Source organism: Podarcis pityusensis (genome assembly GCF_964106645.2).
Source record: "Podarcis pityusensis genome assembly, chromosome: 11".
Taxonomy (NCBI): domain Eukaryota; kingdom Metazoa; phylum Chordata; class Lepidosauria; order Squamata; family Lacertidae; genus Podarcis; species Podarcis pityusensis.
Window position 1 is genome coordinate 57,410,516 of NC_138036.1, and position 12,560 is coordinate 57,423,075.

General features: G+C 42.2%; 1 protein-coding gene across 2 annotated transcripts in view; it reads left to right on the forward strand.

Moving 5' to 3' along the window:
* Positions 1-289: 289 nt before the first annotated feature.
* Positions 290-12,560, forward strand: part of FRMD3 (FERM domain containing 3) — a gene marked incomplete at its 5' end in the record, with an annotated part of 128,207 nt that continues 115,936 nt past the window's right edge. For both annotated transcript variants that reach the window (XM_080972681.1, XM_080972682.1), the window contains one exon: positions 290-439. In XM_080972681.1, the coding sequence (XP_080828807.1) occupies positions 290-439 (150 nt within the window). The remainder of the gene's footprint in view (positions 440-12,560) is intronic.

The following is a 12,560-nucleotide window of genomic DNA, read 5'->3' on the forward strand; positions in this document are numbered from 1 at the left end:
CTCCGCCGCCGCCGCCTCCCCTTCGTCTCCGCTCCGCTCCTCCCGCCCCGCTTCTTCCTCAGCATGATGTTCGCCCAGCAACAGCAGCGGGAACCGCCGCCGCCGCCTCCTCGGGCTTGAGGCGCCCGCCGCCTGGCGAGGGAGGGAGGCGCTCGGTCCCTCCTTCCTTGGCTCCCGGGGTCTCCTCCTCCTCCTCCTCCTCCTCCCCGTCGTCCATCTCCCCTCCCGGCCAGGAGGGGCCGAGGCAGCAGGGCTGGTGGCCGGGCCCCCCCGCTCCGGACTGCGGTGCATGTTCGCGCCCTGCGAGTGCGTGAGGCGAGGCGGCAGGAGGACCATGAAAATGATCCGGTTCCGGAGCTCGAGCATCAGGTCTTTGAGCCAGGAGATGAAGTGCACCATCCGGCTGCTGGACGACTCCGAGATCTCCTGCCACATCCAGGTGCTTCTACCCGGCTGGGCTGCGAGGAAGGGGCTCTGGGGCAGGCACCCCACCCCCTGCGCCCCTTGCAAAAAAGGGGGCCGGCTGGCGGACGCCCCCCGGCATCCCTGCTGGCTTCGTGCCACCCCCTTGCCCTCCCGCCGTCGCGCAAACTCTCCCTCTCGCGCGCGCAATTCCCCCGAGCGCATCAGCGCAGGGAGAAGTTACTCGCAGGCGAAGGGCTGGGTACCACCAGGTGGGTGGGTGGCAGAGCCGCGCTTAGAAATGGAAAATTGGTGCTAAAAACCTGGGAAGTTAACCAAGGAAGGGCCTTCCCAGGCTACTGCTTTGCAGCGCAGCGATTCCGTAGCTGCTGCGCATTCCTTGCGTGACATCCAGACGTGCTTCCTCGAGAAAGCCTTTCTGTTTTGCAGGGGCTGCAGCTCTGCAATAGCAAAAGCTGCGTGATATTGTTGCTTTTGGGGAAGGGGAGGGGATGTGATCCTTTTTCCCACTCAGAGGGGCCATTGTGGGTTGGGGTTATCTCTGGATGGCATGGATGGCACAGCTCTGGTTGGGTGAAGCCCATGACAATGCAGATGACGGGAGAAGCAACTTTTCTTCACCATGTCTTAGTTGTGCTGTGTTTTCTACTACAGGAAACTTGTGCATGTTGAATTTGACTCTTGGTCTGTCTGGGTGGTACTGATGATTCTGAGTCAGGGCGGTCAGCACTTTTTATTTTTTAAGAGTTGAGCACCGCCTTACTGTGCTGTTCAAGTATTGTACAGGAGTGGTCATGTAGTCCTTTGAAAGAAAGACATAAATAAAGCGCAAGCACCACAAGAGAAGACTCAAGTATTCTGGTGATGAAATAGTGTGCCGATGATTTTTGCTCATTGAAAACAGGCTGTTATGGATAGAGATGAACTCTTGCTGTTCTACTTTCCCTTTATGCTCCAGAATAGTGTATGGTATTTCTAGGGACATAGAATTCAATGGGGTGCTGGGTGGCTGGTCCTGTTGCACAGGAGGTTTCAGAAAAACAAGGCTCTTGGTATCTATGTATGGTGTCACTAGGTATATTGCAGCACAGTAATCCTCAGCCTTTAGATGCTTACTTATATTTACATTTTGCATCTGTATATTGGGATGGTTAACAGTATGTGCAGCAGCTTTCCCTTTTCCCTGTGTGGTTAAAAATAAATAAATCTTGGACCAATACACAACCCAGCAACTGAATTAGGAGCTAGGGAACCCCCTGGCAGCAGCTCTAGCTGTGTTCGGTAATAGAAAAATATTTATGCTGTTTGTGGGGCTTAAGCAAAAAGAATGATCAGGGCTGTCTGGCAACCAGATAGAGTTGATTCCTGACAGGTTAAATCAATTAATGAATTGATCCCATGGAAATAAATTTTGAATATTATTCCTTTTTGAGATATTGAAAGGAGTACAATATAGCTTATTAATTAATAAACATAAGGAAAGCCAACACTCGCTGTGCCAGGGCCATTTTTAGTTTTCTCATTTTCTTGAGCTCTTACATGAAAACCAAAATAGCATGGAAAAATAAATATCCCAGCAAATTAAAACTAATTATCACTTATTAATCAACAAAACATTCAGTTGATTAATCTACTAGCCTAACTGATGAAAGATTTCAGTTCTATTCTAGAAGGAATGTATGGGGAACATAACCTCTGCTGAGAGTGGCTGGCAGACTGCATTTTTCAATGCCTCTCTGACGAGTGGAGATGGACAATACAATTAAGAATCTATTAACCTCTTCCTCTCTCTTTATTTCTAACTGCCAGGAATTTTGTTCCAGTATGTTGTGCTGTTAACACACCCCAGTGGCTTTTAACTGGAGGATTTAGTAGCAGGCTTCATGAAATACAGGAATGGCTGAAATCTATTGAATATGAAAGCTACTATCTAGTTCCCCAAGGGGGGAAAAGATTAGTGAACCACTATGCACTATATAGAAATGGTTGACTGAGTGTGCGTGGTGTAGAGGAATTTATTTACCTGTAGTAGGAAAACATTCATTTGATATATGTGTACTACAGAAATGTTGATTTGATAGATTGCCAAGGAACTGTAACATGAAGTGGTGGAGTTGTTGATATATTGGTCATTTAAAAAATAGAGTACATATCTGATAATGTTCAAGATGGTTTAGCACAAGTGGATACTTGAAGCAATTTGAATAAGTCTTTCTGCTTCCATGAAAGAATATTTTGAAAGAGATAGTTGTTTCTTTGTTACTTGCAAAGGCTTGGAGATATTAAGTAGGTGAGGCTAACTTTTGTTTTTGTGAGTATATGTAGGTGAGGCTAACTTGTTTTTGTGAGTATATGTAAATGTCTATGTTTGATAGCATTTTTTTCATAGCGCAGAAAAGAAAGAAATTGCAGTTATGACAGCAAATTTACTTATAGCAGATAAGTTACAGATAAGCTGAGTACACTGATAGGGAGGGGGCTATCAATTGCTGTACAGTGGTACCTCGGGTTACAGATGCTTCAGGTTACAGACGCTTCAGGATACAGACTCCGCTAGCCCAGAAATAGTACCTCGGGTTAAGAACTTTGCTTCAGGATGAGAACAGAAATCGTGTGGCAGAGGCGTGGCGGCAATGGGAGGCCCCATTAGCTAAAGTGGTACCTCAGGTTAAGAACGGTTTCAGGTTAAGAACGGACCTCCGGAACGAATTAAGTTCTTAACCAGAGGTACCACTGTACTGACCCAAGAAGCTGATGCCAGGGTTTGATCCTGTCCTTTGTACATAAAGATGGGCTTAACTGCAAGGAATGGACCATTCCTAGGTTTCCTCATCACAGTTGGATGATCAAGTATAGGAGGCCAAGAAGACCCTATTCACTTACTGGATGATGGAGAAGTGGGTGAGGATATATTGACCTGCAGTCCAGAGTCTACACTGGCTGGCCAAAGTACACACCCACATGCATTGATCTCTGCTCTGCTTTGGCCCCAATCAGGTATATGGACCTGCAGTATCCCTTCCTCACACAAACCAGTCCCCAATTGCTTAGACTGCCAGTGGATTAATTACACACTGCAGGCAGGAATAGCCTTGGCTGCTGGACACCATGGTTGAGGTATGCGATCAATACTTTGCTATGGCCGGCTAGGAATCATATGCCTATGATACAGTAGCAAGTGGGCTTCTATCTGTACACTATGCCTAGTTGAGAGGCGGGAGTCAAAGCATATACTCCTATTCATATTTGTTGTCACTCTGCACCATGATATCTATAAATATGGGGTAGAATCTGGACCATGCTCATAACATGGTGGAGTGGATGACCCAGCCTGGGTACTTGGTACAGCAGCAATGGCCAGGGAGACATAGCCATGAAACTTCATTCTCCTTTGCCAGAACACTTCTCCACCCTGGGGCAGGGTCTGAGGACCTGCTTCTGGTGTTGGGCCAACAAGACTAATGGGATGCAGCTTTGCTTGGCTTCTGGTACCAGTTGAATGCTTACTGGTTACTCTGAGTGTAAAAGTTGTTTTTATTAGATTGCTTCAGGAGGAGTTTGGGGGCAAGGTGCTACCAGTATGCTGATGACACTCAGCTCTATTTCTCTATAACATCCAAATCAGGTGAGGCTGTGCAGTGCCTGGGCCAATGGTGGTGGGATGGATGAGGAAAAATAAGCTGAGCTTGAATCCTCACCGGTTGAAGGCACTGTGGGTCAGTAGTTCCTGTGTTTGGGAACTTGGTCAACTGCCTACCCTGAATGCAGCTGCACTCTGCTTGAAGGAGCAAGTTTGCAGTTCCAGGTGATTCTGGATCCAGCTTTGTCCCTGGAGTCTCAGGTGCCCTCAGTGGCTAGAAGTGCCTCTTACCAACTACAGTTGGTACAGCAGCTTCACCCATTGCTAGACCAGGAAGGCTTGGCCACAGTAGTTCATGCACTGGTTACCTTAAGACTGAATTAGTGTAATGTGCTCTATGCGGAGCTTCCCTTGCACTTGATCCGGAAGCTGCAGTTAGTGCAGAATACTGCAGCACAATTGCGGAAAGGAGCGAGATGTTATTAGCATGTAACACTTGCGCTCTGAGATCTGCACTGGTTGCTGCTTTGTACTGGGTCAGGTTCAAAGGTTTAGTATTGGTACGTAAAGCCCTTAAAAACTTGTGACCCATCTGTCTGCGAGATTGCCTTACACCCTTTTGCTCTGTGAAACTGGCACTGTTACAGGTGCCATGTAATACCTGTTTTTAATGTGGCAGAAACTACACTTTGGAACTTCATGCCTATTGACGTCAGGCAGGTGGCTTCACTTTATTCTTTTCAGTGCCTGTTAAAACTATTTTTGTTTCAACCAGCCTACCCAGATATTTAGAATGCTGATGTGTTTTTAGTTTATTGCTAGTTTTTAATTTTTTGAACGTTTTAATTGTTGTTACTAATAATCTTGTTGTTTTATTCTTTTTGTAAGCCACGTTGAGGTTTTCTATAATCAAGCAGTATATAAACTTTATGTAATAAATAAATATTGTATATTTTATTGTTTTCCAGTGGTTTGTACCAAACTGTTTTGTTGAACACCGCCTTGGTATTATTTTAATAAAAAGTACATAAAATATTTTGAATTACTACTACTGTACTATTACTACCACAAACTATAGCAACAGCAACGTTGCAAAGTTTGTGCTGCATCTAATGGAGTAGAAGTGCAACTTTCATACAACTTTAGTCAGTTTTACTTGGGTTTCAGTCAGTTTCGTTTCGTTCAGTCAGGACAGTTGGAATTCAGATTTGCTGGCGTAAGGGATAGCTCAGGGATCACATTCTTCTCCAGTCTTGGGGGGAAATGGTCCTTGTTCTGCTGAAGTTTTAAAAGCAGGGTCCGTACAGACTGTCATGGCCGCTGGTTTTTAAGAGGTTTCACATCAACTTTTATGTTTTTTTTCTATATGAATGGAAAGCATTCAGCATGTTTCTGTTAAATGTTCCTGGGACAAGTAAATGAAATAAAAATGCACATGTGGTTATGTGTGTTTTACACATTGTAAGTTACATAAATAATTTTTTCTGACTTGTGTTATTTATATTCATGTTGCATCCTATTTCCAGCAATTCAGAGTATGGATTCTCTTTTGGGGGAATTCTCCTATCTCATGCAAATTTTTGTGTGCTGCTATTGATAAAACAACCACGGAGGCTTGTGTAAACATCCACTCTTTACGGTGCACGTATGAATCTAATGACCTTAGTGGAGTCATTTGAGGACACTTCCTGACATTTTATGCTAGAAGAAAAGACATGTACTTTAGGAGGTTCGTGTTCTTGTAGCTCCAGCTGGTTCTGTTCCATGTGGACTAAATTCTCTGCAGATAGTGCTGTGAAGCATCATGCGCTGGCATGTGTTCACTGACAGGCTGCCAAGAGGGTAAATGAGTATGGAACTTGCCTCAGGTTTAGTGGAATGCCAAGCAATAGAAGGAACAGTCTCTGAGACATTGTATGTATATCAACAATTATTTCATAATGGAATGTTATAGTGGTGACCTCAAAGCTTACATGAGAAAGTGAGCATTAATGTCCTCCATAATGCCATTAAATGAAGCATTATTAGAAAAATAAAGTAAAGCAGTCTCTAAAGATAGGATTTGAAACCAGCTTTTCAGCTGTGCTTGTTTGGCATTGCATATTACTAGACTGTGGGCAAATTCATGTTGATGCACATAGAGAATATGGGATTTGGTGCTCTGGGAGCTGCGAAGGGAGGCATATGCTGGGAAGTGAGCATTAAGTGACTGGCTTCCATCCAGTGCAGACTTATATTATCCCTATGCACATCTTGCTTAGATGTGTGTGTTGTTAAATATAGAAAACTGTTACTTTCACAGTCACAAAGTCATTTTAAAAAGAGAAGAAGCAGGAGAGCTGTGAAACATGGTGCTCTTTGGTTCAAAATATTCTGAATTACCCAGTCTGCTTTCAGGTGCCCTTCAAAGCCTCTGCAATAGCCTAGGGACAGCAGCCAATATGTAGGTGCTTCAGAGTATACTTTCCTTTTAAGATTTTGATTTACCCGTTCCAAGCAGAAGCACCACAAACAACTAACTTCCAAAGCACCCTTATGCCGTCGTTTAGCCTTTTATACCAATAATCTTTCAAACCAAACATCTGCAATGACTCTTATTTGTAGTGCATGTGAAGTTCCAGATAAACACTTATTCAAAACAATCCCTCTCCAACATTACAGAAAGTGTTACAGCAGCATAAGGAGGTATAGCTCAGCTGGTAGAGCATGAGACTCTGGATCTCAGAGTCGTGGGTTTGAGTCCTAAGCTGAACAAAATATTCCTGGGTTGGACTAGATGACTCTTGTGGTCTCTTCCAATTCTACAATTCTATGTTTCTAATATTAAATCAAAGTAGCAGGCTATTAAACACACCAGAAAGGTCATTACTGGTTATGTGGGATGTCTTTAGTTTATTCTTTTTTTTTTGAAAAGCAGCAACAGTAGCTAACCTGATCCAAAACACCCACCCACCTCACTCACACACGAAAACAAAGATCACCACAGCCAATCACAAGCAAACAATCACACCCTAGGCCAACCCCAACCTCTCTCACCACCAAAGGAACACAAGTGAACAACACAAGCAACGCTGACACCAAACTCTACATACATTAAACATAATAGCCACCCGACCCCACCCCCATCCATCTTCCCTCTCTCCACCCCCCTTCTTTTTTCTTTTTCTTCTCCCCCTAATGCCTCAACAAATGAAACGGATTTGTAAAAATGTTACATGAAAAAAACAAAACGAGGCACTACACTTCTGTAAAACAAGAAAATCCTTAATAAAATATTTTTTTTAAAAAAGAAAAAGATAGACAGCTGGGATAATTAGTTAGACGTTATTAGAAAGGTATAGGCCGGTATAGAAACTAAGGATAAGAAACTGACAAGAAAAATTATCTGAAACCATAAACTTGTTCATGCTTATAAAATAAACTTGATTATTTGTTTTTAATGTTAAAAAAAAAAAAGCAGCAACAGTAGTTTGCCCTCTTTTCCCAGTGTAATTTTTTTAGTGTTCCTGTGAAAGTAGCACTAGCACTGGAATGTTAATGTTCTTTGGAAATTGGATCTTAGGCACTCAAAAAGGAACGTAGTGCCTAACACGGGTGATGAGGACTCCCTTTGTGGAATCATTGAGTGGGCTGAGGAATGTCTCAAATGAATCAGGCTATTACAGATTCTAACCAGCTGGTTAAAAGGCAGTAGCGTTATCATATAGGTTATTGCATGGCTTAGGGCTAGATTTCTTGACCAAAGGTCAACATTCAATATGCTGTTTTTTCATACATGGGGCTTGATGATTAGCAATTAGGTGAACCAGGCAAGTGGCAGTGGAAAGGGTCAAGACCCATGGCAAGACATAAGCAATCTTTCTGATGACATAGTTGCCCTGGTGTTTGATTTATTTCTTAAACCCCCTTGGGACTCAGCTGCTTTGCAGCATCGTTGAGTAAAACTGCAATGGCACAGTGGAAAAAGGAGACAAGTAGAATGGAAAATAACCTGAAATCATAACGGCCACAGTCTGTAACACGCAGACTCTTTGTAAAAGATGGTTGACCTGCCTGACCAAACGCAAAGCTAAAAGGATTTCAGTGAAGATTTAAAGAGCAATTGTAGACAGACGTAGCTTAAAGCAGTGGAGGATTTTTTCCAGTCAGTTTGGCAGATAGATAGTCCATGTCTGCAAATACAGGAATTATAGAAAAACAAATCAAAGACTTCTTCTTCTTCTTCTTCTTCTTCTTCTTCTTCTTCTTCTTCTTCTTCTTCTTCTTAATTGAATTTATATACTGCCCTATACCTGGATGATAAGTTTGCCAAACCCATGGAGAATACATATATTTCAGTGCCTGTAATATAAAGACCTCACTCTAGTGTGGGCAGGTCTTCAAACTTATAGGATCTTTTTCTTTTTTAAAAAAAATAATAATGGTGGCCCAAAGTCTGCCAACTAGAACCAGGTGCACGGCAGTAATTGGTGTGTGTGCCAAAGGCGCTATTGAGGGGGGTGATGTCACGTGACATTGTGAGAAGTGCTGACATCACCACTCAAAACTGACAGGTTCTCAGTCCTCTCCTTAAGAACTTGGGGGGGGGGAAATGCTTCACCCCCCCCAGCTGCTGCGCCAGGTATGGGTACAGGTGTACACTTAGAATTAAGAAACAGAATGCCTATGGGCATGATTCTGTGCTATGATATTCTGTGTGCTCAGCCCAGGAATTTGTTTTCAGCTTACAGTCATTCCACTCCCAAATTTTTTAGATTTCCCATTTTACTGGGGCTTTTAATTTAGATTTGGACCAACATACTTAGGTTGCTTCCAGAAGACTTGTTTATTGAGCATTCATCCTGATTTCTTTGCAGGGAGATTAGACAAGGTTGATGATTTAGTGAACATTCAGTCTGATTTGTTTGTAGAAAGGCAAGACCTTGTTAAATCAAAGCAAGTGTTATCCCACACTTTCCACTGCACACACCCCCATCACTTTTCTTATCACAAAATTCTGACCTTTTGGGGAAGTGTGTTTGTTGTGCAAGTCCTCCCAATCAACCTGAATTTGTGACTCAATCTTACCCCCAAAAAGTGGCAGCCTGGGAGCGCCTTTGAGTCTCACTGCTCTTTTGAAGAGTACCTGCCCTTTGTCCCACCACTAAGGCCAGCCAAGACGTGCTCCTGACATTGACAGTGAAGGAGGGCAAATTCATAGCGTATAGTTTAATATCAAACAACACCAAACTAAATGTAAAGCTTTCAGTGCTTGGTGTTTAATGTTGCCATATTTTTTGGAGGGATGTGGTGAGGAATCCACTTTAGAAATAACAACAGGGCTGTGTAGATTCTGCACTAAAAAAAATCGCAACAGTACCCTCAAAGCTCAATTTTGTGGTTAATATTCATTACCCAGATTAAGAAAATGTGACCATATTTGCTTGTTCTGCACAACTTAATCTGTTCCTGCTGAATCTCGGGGAAAGGGTTCTGAGATTTCATGAGCCCCGTCCAACACACTTTCAAGAACATCGTTTTGTTTGTTTTTAAATAAAAGCTGTGATTTTCAGAAAGTTAAATTCCACGTCAGTGCCAACTTCTGTGTTTATGAAGTGGTCCAGAGCTGCAAAATGCACACAGCCATGTATATAATTCAAAGTCATGTAGCTTTTTGCATTGTGGGAATGCAATTCAGTCTTCTTTCCCTTTCCTCTCTCATTTTGTATACTTAATTTAAACTATCGTCTTATGGCTGTGTGCGAAGAAAAGTTTTGTTTTGTTTGGAGAATGCACAGCTTAGCTGCCATCACCAAATTTGAAATAGAGGTTCTTAAGGAATTTGAAAGCACCGCTAGTATCTGTGGTTCAGGAGAATAAGCCCTGTTGAGATCACATTTCATCAGGCAATGGAGGATGTCCTCACAGTAGTTAATAAATTTGCTCCAGAAAATCTGGACTGTAGGGAATTCCCATCACAGATGGTAGAGTGATCCAATCTGCCTACTCACTTTCCAACAAAGGGGACTTAATGTCTTTTTGATTATTTGCAGTCTGACAGGTGTTGTATACCAGTGGTTTAGCAGCTCGCTCTGGCAATTCTTCATGCAGATCAGCCTTTTGGCATTCACCACCCAACTCTTGTTCCAGACTTCCTCCTCTAGTTTCTCATTCAGGTCTGTGTTCCATGCCAGGGTGTGAAACCTCTATTTTCTAATGAAAATATCTAATAAAAGTAATACTTGAATGAAAGGGGGGGGGTTTGGGGGGAGTGAGTTTTTCCAAGGCTAACTGAAGTAAGTTAAGAAGTGACTCTGACTGATTTACAGAGAGCAGGGCATTTTTGTAAGACTCTTGGTGTGTGTGGGGGGGGGGATCAGCTTTTATTAAATCATCATAGATCATGTTTTCAATGTTTATATTGAAGCCTAACTTTATTCCTTGCTTGATTATTTTTAGCAATTATTCTGTGTGCTGAGGTAGGTTGCCTGGTTTATGTATGCCAGCCTAGTTGTAAAACGCACGTAAAAAACTCTCTTGACCTCCTTCAGTAGCAGATGTTGCACCAGAGTTGTGCTTTCATAAATATAATACAGTGGTATTTAACATTCTTATAGGTTCATTATAGGTTATTTCTACTCATTCTGCTGTGATTGTATGTTTAAATTGTTTTCCCTTAGGAGCAACCTGTGGTGTAAAAAATGAAAATGTAGGAACTTGTTTTGATATACTGCTAGTTATTGTACAATTAATGTGAGATTATCTAGTTTTCTATTGGTTTTATGCAGTTTTATTATGTGCAGTTATTATCTTTTCTACACAGATTTTAATTGTTTAAATGTTCATTTAAAAAAACTACAACAAATCATATAATCAATTACATTTAATGGTACATTTTCAGAACCATTTCCTGTAAGCAGAGCCTCTCGGCAGCGCACCTGATATCTGCTTGTACCCTGTGCTCTGAATTGCACATAGACTGATCTTTTCAGCTTGCAGGGTATCCTACTGGGCAGGAAACTATTTTGGAGGCAAATGTAGGATGTGATGACCTCTGGTGGACTCTAACTCTGTTTCTGACATTAGTGTACCTTTGAAGAGTTCACTCAAAAGCCAAGTTATTTATCTGCAAAACGGAACTTCTTATTACGTGTGTTCCATGAGCCCTTTACTGCAAAGGGCAAGATGCAGGCAATGACACAGTTGACTTCTGTCATTTTCATCTGCACAGTTACTATTGTAATCACCTACTCAGATGGTCAATAATTGTGTCATTTCCTAACTCCCAGTCTCTCCCACCTCCCCGACCTTCAGCATTCATGTGATATTCTCTTTTAAAAATATATATTTAGTAGTATGTGCTAGGCTTCGTATCTTATTGATAGGTTCTCTTAAAAATTAGTTCCCTTTCTCCAGAATCTCTTATTTGAAGTTCCTCCCCTTAAGTGATGCTTCATTGCAGCATATGTTGATGGCAGCCTTGAGGCACAGGGCCAGTGGTGGCTGGGAGATGAACCCCACTGTCAAGAGGCGACAGTTTGAGAAACAAGGAAGAATAGGAGGACAATAATGGGAATAGAGACCAATGGGGCCCATGGGTACGTGTGCAGAAAAGTGCCTTGGACATGGGAAACAAAAGGTTAAAGGATTATGCAGACAGCACAGCAGGCAGGAGATTTAGTGAATTTATATTTATCCTGCAAGTGATGTCAGAACCTCAATAAACAAGAGCTCTGATCTGCTGTGACAGTTAGCTCATAAATAGTAGCAATATAAGAACATAGAGTGGACATATTTAAAGATTGCTGCTGATGCATGTTTTGCTAGACTCTGTGAATTCAGACCCCACTCTTTTCTCAAATAGCAGACGGAGCACAGCATTTCCTCTTGTCCAGTTTTAGTGCCTGCATGTTTGTAACTTATATTTATCAACAGGATGCTCCACATGAGGCCATATTTTAGGATGAATTGGTCCAGCTGAAAATGTCCCCAGAGCCAGAGAGAAAAAAATTCTTGAGCTCTGAAAAATATAGTGCCCATAGGTGGTGGTTCTCTCTCTCTCTCTCTCTCTCTCTCTCTCTCTCTCTCTCTCTCTCCCCACCCTGGGTTCCTTCAGGAGGAAAGGCAGGCTATAAATGTAATCCAATAAATGGCATTTTATTGAATATTTTATTTTAATATGTTTTCTGCTGCTTTGGGGGCCTTTGGGCCAAAATTTGATATGTAAAGAAATAAGGAAATGGCGCTGGTGGTGATGCTAAGTTTGCAGAGGAATTGTTGTTGTTCTAGTGGTGCATCTGCTGGTTTGTTTACTGTTCACATGGATTGGTCTGCAGGTGTGATAAGCAATCTGAATAAATTTTAAGTGAAAAGCTGGCCATGGGGAGCACCTTGACAGGCAAGTGCTCTGTTTAAATAAGTTGGTCTACTGTATTGGACGTTAAAATACGCATTGTTTCAAGATATCTTTTTTGCTAAATATGTTTATTTTAATTTATTACTGTTGGATTTTCTTCTCAAACTGACTTGCCTATTGTTTTGAATGTCAGGTGGACTTGCTATGCTTTCAGGTCTGGAA